General features: G+C 37.4%; 2 protein-coding genes across 2 annotated transcripts; one reads left to right on the top strand and one right to left on the bottom strand.

Moving 5' to 3' along the window:
- The first annotated feature begins 329 nt into the window (after positions 1 to 329).
- Positions 330 to 4,907, top strand: LOC112575788. Its single transcript, XM_025257810.1, has 8 exons — positions 330 to 703; positions 1,430 to 1,528; positions 1,792 to 1,890; positions 2,038 to 2,179; positions 2,713 to 2,870; positions 3,640 to 3,812; positions 4,192 to 4,411; positions 4,612 to 4,907. The coding sequence occupies exons 1-8, from the start codon at positions 418 to 420 to the stop codon at positions 4,905 to 4,907; spliced, it is 1,473 nt and encodes a 490-aa protein (XP_025113595.1). The 5' UTR covers positions 330 to 417.
- Positions 4,908 to 5,384: 477 nt separating this feature from the next.
- On the bottom strand, positions 5,385 to 10,719 carry LOC112576145 (gibberellic acid methyltransferase 2-like). The gene is made up of 8 exons (XM_025258420.1): positions 10,263 to 10,719; positions 9,166 to 9,264; positions 8,756 to 8,854; positions 8,332 to 8,470; positions 7,980 to 8,110; positions 7,569 to 7,717; positions 7,079 to 7,256; positions 5,385 to 6,777 (listed from the first exon to the last, which is right to left on the bottom strand). Exons 1-8 carry the CDS (start codon positions 10,516 to 10,518, stop codon positions 6,536 to 6,538), a joined length of 1,293 nt encoding a protein of 430 aa, XP_025114205.1. The 5' UTR covers positions 10,519 to 10,719; the 3' UTR covers positions 5,385 to 6,535.
- Between the last annotated feature and the right edge of the window lie 1,464 nt (positions 10,720 to 12,183).

The following is a 12,183-nucleotide window of genomic DNA, read 5'->3' as shown; positions in this document are numbered from 1 at the left end:
GTAGTGTAGTGTAGTGTAGTGTAGTGTAGTGTAGTGTTCTCCAGGAACAAGGTTTCAATCACAAAAGACTGTCGCTTCGATAATAATTGAACCCTCCAAGTGAACCTGTCGTAGGTCAACTTCACCTGTGCAATAGGACCTGTGGTCACAGGCGGCTAAAGTGCCTTTCCACACTTGAAAAGTATTGACAACTTATGCTAAATAAACTATTAAAAAAAGGAAGAAAAACAAATTTTCGTGCTCCGATTAATGTAGATGCACTTAGGGACACACCACGAGACGGACATTATACCTGAGAGGCCCCCCCTGGCGATACATTTATTCCGTAAACGGTAAACATCCTGGGGATGCTTGGTGTAATTTATCAGAAGCAAATATTATTCCATTAGATTTCAGTTTCTAGCTCAGTAACCTGCCATGCAGTCGCTAAGGTTGCTTTCTTGTAAAAACAGAGTTTTCGGACCTGCCTTTTACAAAGTAACTACATTTACAAGTCTACTGCCCACGGTGCTCGACAAAACGAGGGATGGCGCCATTACAAAACCCGAGATATTTCGGAAAATATCATCGTCTGTATCTCTCGCTAAAAAATATGCGTGGGAATATTTCTGGCAGCCAGGATCTGGTTACTATGGCAAGTCCTGGGGTGAGACTGGCAGAGCAATCATTAACAACTGGGATGACTTTATACTTTCCCAGATAGGTAAGACATGTTAAAGGTAAGAATGTAAATATATATAGGTGTACGTGTGTCCTTGTAAACAAGCCACAGAGGTCATCTCAGTGTGAAGCAGCCATCATAAGTTTTGAAATTTATGAGATGATAATCAGCGAAACTTTCGTGATTTGATGACAATCATCAATGGGACACTGCTATAATTGTCATATATGTCATTTTTAATATCAACGAGTTCTGTTGGACTAGGATTTGTTTTTCTGTTAGTTATGGTAGTCGGGATACACACATTCTTTTTTCGAATGAAATATTCAAATGAAACAGGCCAAAAAATTTATAATGTGTACATGTCAACAACACTAAAAGACAACTGTAAAACAAATCAGTATTTTAAAAAAACTAAAATATTATTTATCCCACAGGAAGTAACTATGATATTCCTAAAGACATAAATTTTGATGACTCCTTTTGATAATCCAAGTGCTACCATATTGACATACAAGGGCAGAAATAAAATAGAAAAAATTGGACAGACTTCTCCAAAACTTCACGTATACTTTAGGTAAATAAAACCAAAACGGCAAAGCACAATAGGTTGTGACCTTTAAGACCCTGTAAATACCTGATGAGGATGTGGTCTTATGTATGTTTTTTTTTATACCGGCATCACTTGCAGCAAGTCCTGCAAGAGAAAAAAAGAGACAGAAAGTAAGAGAGAAAATGTAAAAGGTATAAGATAAACTTATCTTCCAGACACTGTGCCCGTTCCCTCACCAAACGGAGTGTTCACCATCGGTGACTACGGAACCTGTGACGGGTTTGCGTCTGTACAACTGATTCACAAAATTATCAGTAAGTGTGTGAATTATATTTTAAGAATTACACGGTATTTCGTTTCAGCTCTAACACATAACATCACACTCAGCTTAGCATTTCTAATGCTATTTTTTAACAGACAAAATAACAACAAAATGTTCCTGCATTGTTACCAACAATTTAATAAATGTAAAAATAGCAACAACAAAAAAGAACTAACGAAACATTGATCATGATAGCTTTGTCTTAAGAGTAAAGCTTTTTGAAATTTTAGTGGATTATTGGATCTCACGTTGCAGGTCATCTGAGAAGCAAACATGGCCCGGACCTGAATATTCAAGTGCTTTATGAAGACCAAGAGACAAACGACTTCAACAGCCTCTTTAAAACTATTTACGGTATATAAAAGTCCATGTCATGATAGCCAACATAGATATTTCTTTATACAAATGTTGTGACGAATTTGTAGCTCACAAAACATATAAAACAAATTTTTAAAAACCCATAATATTAAAAATATTATTTTAATCATGTGTCTGCTTTAGAAGATAAAGCATCGTTCCTGTGGAAATTCGACAAAGTGTTCATTCTGGCCTGTGGAACTGAATTCTACAAACAGTGTGTTCCTGAGAACACTTGTGACGTCATCATCTGCTCACTCGCACTCCAGTGGCTGAGTGACGAGCAGTGAGTATAACATTTTTGGTTAGAAAATGTTACCAAAATTATTAAGTAGCTTTCAGCAATTTGTTTATAGCCTTTCATTATCCACTTAATATTCAGTGACGATCATACTGGCGCATAATAAAGCGCTCTCTATGTTGAACACTAACTTCTTCTAATAAATGTAAGAGGGACTTCGTGGGTTAGCCTAACATCCTTTCGGAAATCGTGTGGATGACATCGGGGATGCAACTTACTAGGTGAAGAAAGTATCATGGTAAACCGACTGCAGTTGGTTTTTATGAGAGAGATTTTAAATCCAAATATTACTCCAAGATTCCTGACTGGGAGAGAGTAATAATGGATCCAAAGAAAGTGAGTGATATGCACGGAAAACGAAAATAAATGTCGAGATACTACCTACTGAAATGACATTGTTTATTTTTTACTTGTATTTTTTTAACATTTTAGAAACAGTTTTGTGGCAGATAGATAGAGAACCACATTCATTTAGTGGATTACTCCATGTATATAATAAAAGTTTATTTTGTGTATAGTCATGTATTTGTAGAATGTATTCACAGTTTTGGCAGGTGTTCCGAGTCCATTTTTCCATGGTGCACAAACTCTGAAAAGGAGCTTGAGGACTATCTGGAGGTCTGCCGACAAGACTGGCAACAGTTTCTTCTCCACAGAGCTGCAGAGTTGAAGCCTGGTCGGTTTTTGATCCCCTGGATAAAATGTTGTCTGACGTGAACCTCAGAATGTTACTTGCTCCAAACTTCAAAGTTTCTCTGGACAAAGAATTTTTCTACATATGCATTTCAGTTTTTCATTTCAAGACTACTAGAAAATTTAGAAAAGGTTGATTAGCTAATTTTTAAGAAAAGTGTTTATCTCAGTTGTGAGTTTGTGTTTTGTGGAAGGATGGGGATGATGGGAACTTGACGAAGAAATGACCCACACACAAAAAAATCCTAGACAATCATCTTAAACAGACTTTTCATCAAAGTTTCTTACATATGAATCGAGACAAGATCCGAGCCAGGGATTTCTTAATCCTAAATTCAGTTGAGACCTAACGGACATTGCCTCGCGTAACATGGTTTTGAGCAGGGCGTAGGCGTAATGGATATCATTAAAATAATTTTTTTACAGCGCAATAAAGATGGGTATTATAAGTATCAGTACAACAACAGTGTATTTAACAACAGTTAATTGGTTGTCAACATAAAATAAAATATTTAAAAACCGTGACGATACTGATAAAGAAGATCAAGAACGCCTTGGTGTCAGTCACCACCATCACATCAACGGCCATGTGAGGAATTTGGGAAAACACGTGGTTATGTAAATAAAATATTGTTACATATTACTGTAATGTAATAATGTCGATAAATTCGACAAATGTTTGTAACTTGAATCGCAAATGTTTTAAAACACCAGATATATCCAGTCTTTGTGATTTTCATTCTCTACAACAGGTGGCGTTCTCTTCGTTACACATCCCGCATTTGATAGTCCACACAAAGCTGCCTCAGAAATCTTCTCTATCCCAGAAAGTCAGACTGGTTTTCTCCCTGGGTGTTTGCAGGACATTTTGCTGACCTACGACTTGTCTTGGAAAGAATTATATAAAGAGGGCGCTATCACAACTGCAAGTGTACTATATATACACGATATGTGTACAACAAAGACATGATAAATACAGGAAAGTGCGAAGGCACGCACACACACATACACACACGAAGTAGAGGAATAAGTTTTCCACGATATATGTAAAGTCCCATCTTTCCCTGCTCTGACATGTTTCTGTACATGGTATGTTACATGTAACAAATTTACACCAGCAAATCAATTAAATGAACTAACGATGTAATGCTTTCAATACAATAACAAAATCAGTTGTGTTTGCGGTAGCAAAATACGTAGACAAGTGTATTTAAGGTCCGATCACCTCAGTAACTATAGTTGTAACGTAGTTTTAGACCGTTGTTGGTCAGTTTGATGAAACAAAACCTGAACACATCTTGCAGGAGGAGTTCCAGGCCTGCACGTTGAGGGTGGCAAACCGGAACTTTCCAGACTTGGTAGAGCCCTTTGAGAAGGCAACCGACTCTCCTGTTCGACAAGCAAGACTTACATTGCTGACAGAGCCAGTTCCTGCTATCATTCCTTGTTCTAGTAAACAAAGATGGCGTCAAAGACTGGAAACAGGTTTGTATACTTTTAATGTTATCGATCATTCAGTAGGAGGCAAACAGAGCAAAACGAGATTACCCTTGGTTTTATTCCTCTTATTCTTGTTTTACTAAGTTAATCTAGACCAGCATTTACTGCTCATGAGCGAATGAAAGAAAGTTAGCATCATAAACATGTCCTTCCAACATTTCTTTACAATTGTCTTAAGTGCTTTACGATTTATTTATTAATATTGTGTTCTTTTTGTCTTTTAGCGACTGGTAATGAAATCTTTCTGCTGGAGACGCTTGTCATCATCGGTTTTGTTTTATTTTTGACAGATGGCTACGATGACCGAGTCTACTTTGCTGACCTCATCACAAGAGGGACGAGAGTTTGGTCAGAAACGGCCTTCCGGAGCAGCCTGCTGGACACGCGCACTGCTGATGAACACTCGGCCATCATCGAGCGACTGTACGAGATCTTTGCAAGAATGGTGTCCGTGTCCAACCCAGAAACACTTCGAAGCGAAATGGTCATGTGGCTCCTTGCTGCTCAGAAAATGTCATAACACGAGTAGGTTGGGAGTTGGTGGAAATCCACGCTAAATCTTTACAACATGACTCCACGCAGCTACAGAAGTTTTTTTTTTAAATCAGTTCTTTAGCTCTAAGTCTTGTAAATAAAAGCTGACAATTTTTAGGCCTGATTCATTCAATCTCAAGCTTCTTGTTGGAAATTATCTCCTAATGTCTAATAAATTACGAAATCTTTCGCCCTATAAAGGTACAATGTTATTGAAATTTTTGAAAGCTTTTGCTTGTGTTTGCTAATGACTCTTCCAGCATGGATTTTTATATTTTAAAAAATCATACAGGATACAGACATGATGATACAATATAACCTTATTTGTTTTAGCTGTGTAAAAAAGTAAGATTTTTATTACATGTACACAATTATTACAGATAGATGTTTCGTTATTTTATAAATTAGGAAAAAAAAAATCTTTTGGGTCATGGAAGAAGAAATGATTAATGAACCTATTTTCTGTAACTAAAAATATGGCCGACAGTGACTTTTTTTTACTCTTTCTTTACGCTGTCAACACGGTTGGCCGAAGATGCCCCGCCCACTTGTTTACGCAGTATACACATTGGGCTGAAGCATTGTTGTAATTTTTGTATGCCTATACAATCAGTTCAGCATTTAACTCAAGTCAACTCGCCAGAGAATCCTCATTTAATTTCTCATTAAAACGTGCAACCAAGTCTAAAAATAAGTAAAAGATAATGTTGAACACTCCATTCCATGAAGCGTATAAACCATAGTAAGAAGACTGATACAACCACACCCAAGAACTACATTCATATCACACATAAAAATGTCATATTTTTATCAAGTTTTACATATAACATATATCAGTACCTACACCTTTTAAAAATGGACAAACAAGTATAGTATTATTGCAAAGAAACTGCTCTGGTTGACCTCCCTCACAAACCGTGACTGTGCAACAAGACGAGAAATACGAAACAAACATGCAACACACTTATTTCCGGTTAAACATCTCTGGAGTCTTCTGAATGCTAGGAAAATCATCAGCAACACAAATTAGTCGGGGACTATTCTTGCACAAAACTGGTTCTAAAATAATTAAGTGGCATAAACACTACACTCGCAAACAACCGAGGAGTTAACAGAATTTCTTTACCTTTGTTGAAACTAAAAGTCCAGTGTTATTTTAGCTTAGTTTTTATTTATTTTGAGTTAAATGAAAAAAGTTATTTTTATAAAAATAAGAATAATATTTTATTTTAGTAATCAAGTTTTCTCCACTTCCCTATGATTTTGTGAAACAATTTTTTAGACGCAAACCCATCACGAGTTCCATAGTCACCGACGGTTAAACACATAGGAAAAAAAAAAAAAAAAAGGTTACAGGCAAGTAAACAATACTGCGAAGAGTTGGGTGCTAGGCAAGTTATTTTGAAAGCTGCCCAGTGTCTCGTCGCTGCCCAACTAATCAGATAACTCTGTGCCCTACATAGCAATTATGCTGGAGTAGCGTCCCTTACTGTGGCAGACGACAGTGAGCGGGAAGGATAATAATAGCTTCACAAATTGCATCGATAGAGATTAAACAGCTACACCAATCTTCTTGTCGTTGAAATCAAAGAATCTATGGTAAGTATTCAAAGTTTACTGACAGGTTTGGTTACATTTCTGAGCAGCGAGCGTGCACAAAACCCAATCACTTTGATAATTTTCTGGATCTTTCGCCGCAACTTTGCTGTGAAACGTGTGGTAGAGACGGTTTATTATAGCCGACTGTTCGTCCGCACTGCGAGTGTTCACAAGGCTGTTTCTGAAGGTCCTCTCTGACCAAAACCTCGTTTCTTTTGTGAGGAGATCAGCAAAGCAGCCTCTGTCATCACCACCATCTGTGGAAAATGGTCAAGAATAAATATTACCAATCATATGTGGCCAGTCATAAGAGATAAACAGAGATCAAAGATTCAAAATACCTATATATATATATCAACAAATAATCAGCATATGAAATGACAAGTGGATCTGGTTATCGAAATTGCGTAACATGATTTATGATTACTGTAAGACACCACTCGGATTTGATTGTCAAGAAATATCGTATATACACCGTTTTAATGAGATGAGTTTGTGAATATGATGCACTATAATCGCATAGCTTAAACAATTAAAATCTGTCACTTGAAAACTAACCAGTTTTTATTTTTTTGCGCCACAAACTTATAGCGGTCGATGGGACTATCAATTGTTCTGGCTCTTGCAGGAAGCTCAGTCCAAGAGGTCGAACACGGGACTTAAGTCCATCAAAAGGAGCTTTTATCTCCTGTAAAGATGGCATTGCCATCTGTATTGTGCACGCTTGAAACTCCTCCTGTAATTTATATACATCAAACATTCAGATTACAAGAAAGAGATATAAAATATTTTATAATAAATGTAAGAGTACAACACAAATTTCTGCTTCTAAAATGTATCCTTTGGCCGATTTCCATGAGAGCGGAAATGTTTTACACTAACATATGTGCTGACGAGAGCGGAAGCTCAGTTATTATCGCATTTAACACGATTTAAGAAAAAAAAATTAAATTACTGTGTATATTGTTGTTAGAAGTATTCTATAAGACTAACAAAAAAATTTAAAAGGTGTTATTTAAATTTTAAAATAATAATATGTGTTCCTTACTTCGGTTATCAGGCCCTCTGTGTACAACGTTTTCCATGACAGGTCAAGGTCTACTAGAGTGTCATGTGTCCCTGTCTCCCTATGACCACTGTCAGGTTGCGATTGTTTACCTGTTGGTCGAAGAGTTTGTGCTACAAAGAGAACGCCACCTGAAAGGACGAAAGAAGCAAGACGGAAAATATGAAATAATAATGTTTATACGTATTAGTATACATAATGATGTTCATTAAATATACGAAACTTAATTGGGTTCTAAGGGAACGATCTTACATTCGAACAAAACATTTATTAATAGTAGTACATGTAACGAAGATTTATTAAATACATGTCTATCTCAATGTTGTCTTGCAGAGCATATACTCGTGCACAAACACTGTTTTGCTCTTGTGGGCAAGGAACAAACTGACAGACCTAACTTTAGCTCTCTTGCTCTAAAATGGAGGAATTGCTCCCAGTTGTACTGGCATGTCTCTTTGTAAGCCCCTAGCTCTTCCCTCGACGTTGACAGCCATGGAAAGATGGAATTCGAAGACCGCACAAAACTGAAAATAAATTTAAAAAATTTGAAGTACCTATTTGTATGGTAAAGACATTATTTATTTTATAATTTTATCTATTCAAGTGTGTTTACAGCTGCACTCTTTCATACTGTGCATGTATTTGTGCATACAAGTGAAGGAACACAAACGCTAAGCTAGTGGTGAAATTAATATTGTGAAAGGGATTAAAGAGTGTCGTATCAAAGAGACAGATTTGAACCCACTTGTCTGTAGACAGCCAGTGCGATGCCAGTGTAGCGATGATGAGGTCACATGACTTCTCAGGAACACACTGCTCATAGAAACTGGTTCCACAGGCAAGGGGAAACACTTTGCTGAAGTGCGACAAATACGATGTCTTCTCTGAAGGAGAGAAAAATCATTCATTTGCTCTTTTTGTGAGAAAAAGTGTTTGTTTTTTTGTTTTTGTTTTTTTTGTTTGGTTTTGTTTGTTGTTGTTGTTGTTGTTGTTGTTGTTGTTGTTGTTGTTGTTGTTGTTGTTGTTGTTGTTGTTGTTTTTGTTCACCTTGTTTACTTTTGTTTTTCGTAAAAAACTAAAACGCACAGCCAGGAAAAAGCTGTGGCTGCCTAACGATGCCAAACTTAATATTTTTAGTTAATATTCAGAGAAGGTTATCTTTAGTATACCGTAAACTCTTTTGAAGAGGCTGTTGAAGTCGTTTGACGGTTGATCTTCGTACAACACCTGAATGTTGAGATCTTGGCCATGTTTTTTTCTCAAACGCTCTGGAAAACACAAGTCGTTAACATCATTTTCACAGGTGCGAGCAGCAAGCTGAGGTTTGAGAGTCATCCAGGTGAACGACCTCACGGCCTGTAAACACTTTCCCCCATTTTTCTGAGATTCAAGTCTCGAGGGAACAGACACTGAACTAAGCCCAACAGGCCAGTCTAAAAAAGTAATCCAGTATAAATATTGAAACGTTTTATCGCTTGTTGTTTGTGTTATCCCTAATTATTTTGTATGTTTTGATTTAAAAAAAAGCTTTTTAAGTTGAACACGTGATTCTGGCAAATGCAGAAATTAATTAACTTGCCGATGATTTTGTGAATCAGTTGTTGAGACACAGCCCCGTCACTGGTTCCATAGTCACCGATGGTGAACACTCCGCTTGCTGAGGGCACGGGTACAGAGTCTGGAGCAGAAAGGAAATTTTGCTCTTATTCTCGCAGTGTACAGCAAATTACTTTATTTTTAATTAAACTATCATAGAGAATAATATGTGAAGGGCAAGAACACTTGGGACAGGGATTTACTTCTGTGTGTACTCATGCTCGTCCCGTTATCTTTCATCGGGAACTAATGTAAGAAGTGTCCTCTATTCATCGTGCAGTCATCTGTTGACTTTCACCAGCAATGTTGGTCACCGACAGACGATAGCAAGAGAGGACAGCAAACACTGACAGTCTAGTGAATCGAAAAAAATATTTTCTGCTGATATGCTCTTGATATGCACATGCAACATTTACTTTCTTATGTTGTGCTGTAAGCAAGAAATGCAAAATCACTCAAAGAAACTCTCATCTCTTATCAGTAACCAGCACCGCCTGTACTCCTCTCCTCCTCCACCTGGTCAGACCATTCTTTCCTGCCATGGGCATGAATGCGGCTTCTCCAGTTTGATTTTCGTTCATTAAAGCAATGACAAAAATTTATAAATCAAAACACTTTCTTATGCAAGCGGTAGGGCAGCGAATGAAGTCATAATGAAAGCTGGAATGTATTTATAGGTTATTACAAATATTACAAAGACTGTAAATTGTACGAGAAAGGGATAAATGCTCAGTGCGGATTTTGCGATGTATATTTGAATATTGATTCATAACTGAAGCTAGTTTAAAAGTACATGTCAAAGCAGAACAGCATGTGAAGAATAAGAAACACATCAGAACTAAAACTTACATCTTTAGCCCTAATAAGGAAACTGCTAATACAATTGTACCCCACTGTTGTATCTTACCTGTTTAAGAAATCTGCAATAATAATAATAATAAAGTGACAGATGGCCTGTAGTTAGTTTTAACAGCACGTTATTATCTTGAAGTTTGACACATCTTTCCTTCTAAAATCTTGAGTAAATTACAAAATGACAACAGTTTTTAATCATATCCTTATGTTTGATGAAGATCTTACCAATGAGCGATAAGACATTATTTTCACAGGCGTTGGTCACTGATATTCCTGTCCTTACGATGTCGTCAGAGTATCTTTGAAAAGGAAGTTTTTCGATGATGGGGGCATTTTCTGTCGGCTGTCGACATTCTCTAGAACTCAGAATACTCCCTGCTCTCTTCTCCCCTGGCTGTACACAGTAAGGTGCAGTTGCTTTGAGACAGACTACTCTTGGAAATAGCAACTTTATTAGTCGTAAACTTGCTACCTGGAACATTCTTGCAACGTGCTGCTAAAGAAATGTCTCTGGTTCTGTAACGGTTAGTTGTCAGTGTAGTTGACAGGCCGCCGCTAAGTTCAGAGCGATTTCGGTAAACCTAATATATAAAGACAATCTCTTCCCTTTTATTAGCAGCACTGGGATACCTTTTTTCTTACTTTATTATTCTATCAGGTTACAGATAAATACCTGCGTCTACATTCGGGGCAACGCGAGTTCAAGTGAACAATCCGGTAGTCTTATCAGCTTATCAGTCATATTCTCGTGCAGCAACTAACTCAGGTTAGCTTTTTGAACCCATCTTGACCTCGCGTGACATGCAAACACGAAGGTGAAGCCAAGTAAAGTGAAGGTGACCATCGAAACACTGCCTGGTGCTAACCAATGACAGGCCCATGCAATAAGAATGATACCAGTAAGATATATTACTTATTTGCTCTATTTTATTTTCTTATGTATTTGAAGTGCAAGTGCTTCAGTAACAGGGGAGATGGGGCTGCTTTTCGGATCTCACCACAAGAGCAAACGCAACACTTTCATGGATTCCAGTCGCGAAAGAGGCAAAACCTCCACACCACACACTCACGCTCTGGATCAGTCGTAGCTGTCACCTCTGAGCTGTCCTCTCATGTTCTGTCCTTCTACCCTCTTCACCCGACCTTCACACTCGACATCTCTCCAAAACATCCCCTCACCTCCATCCTGTCACTAGTCGACCCCCTCCCACTCTCCTTCGGTCACGGGTAAAAGTATTTCTACCATGGGGTTATTTAAATTAAACAAACATAAAAACGATACAAAGAAATAACTAAACATTGATAATTACAAAATAAGCTTTATTTTAAGGAAGAAACATTTTGATATGTGGGTGGATTACTGGAATCTCGTGTTGCAGGTCATCTGAGAAGCAAACATGGCCCGGACCTGAATATTCAAGTGCTTTGTGAAGACCAAGAGACAAACGACTTCAACAGCCTCTTTAAAACTATTTACGGTACATAACAGTCTATGTCATGATAGCCAACAGAGATACATATATAGTTACTTAGATATTGTGATTAATTTCTAGTTCACAAACATAAAAACAGATAAGAATCAAGTAATATTAAGAATATTATTTTAATCTAATATGTCCGCTTTATAAGATGAAGCATCGTTCCTGTGGAAATTCGACAAAGTGTTCATTCTGGCTTGTGGAACTCAATTCTACAAGCAGTGTCTTCCCGAGAACTCTTGTGATTTCATCATCTGTTCCATCGCCGCCCACTGGCTAAGTGACAAGTAGTAAGTATCTTATAAAATTTTTTAACACGAACATCACATGAATTTTTCTTGCTAGTAATCTTTAAGTGTTTGTAGTAAATATTTCCTAAATCAAGTCAGGGTCATTCAATTGCGCTTGACTTATACCTAATAACACTAGCTTTTATTTGGTAGAGTAGTTTATTATACATATAATAAACGCGTCGTAGATAGAGTAAATGAAATGAATGATACTTAGTTTGGACAGGTGTTCCGACACCATCATTTCCTGGTTCACGAACTCTGAGAAGGAACGTCAAGATTATCTGAAGGTCTGTCGAGAAGACTGGCAACAGTTTCTCCTCCACAGAACTGCAGAGCTGAAGCCAGGTCGGTTTATCTGTCACTGATTAAATACTT

Source organism: Pomacea canaliculata, linkage group LG11 (genome assembly GCF_003073045.1).
Source record: "Pomacea canaliculata isolate SZHN2017 linkage group LG11, ASM307304v1, whole genome shotgun sequence".
Taxonomy (NCBI): domain Eukaryota; kingdom Metazoa; phylum Mollusca; class Gastropoda; order Architaenioglossa; family Ampullariidae; genus Pomacea; species Pomacea canaliculata.
This window is presented reverse-complemented; position numbering and strand designations above follow the sequence as displayed.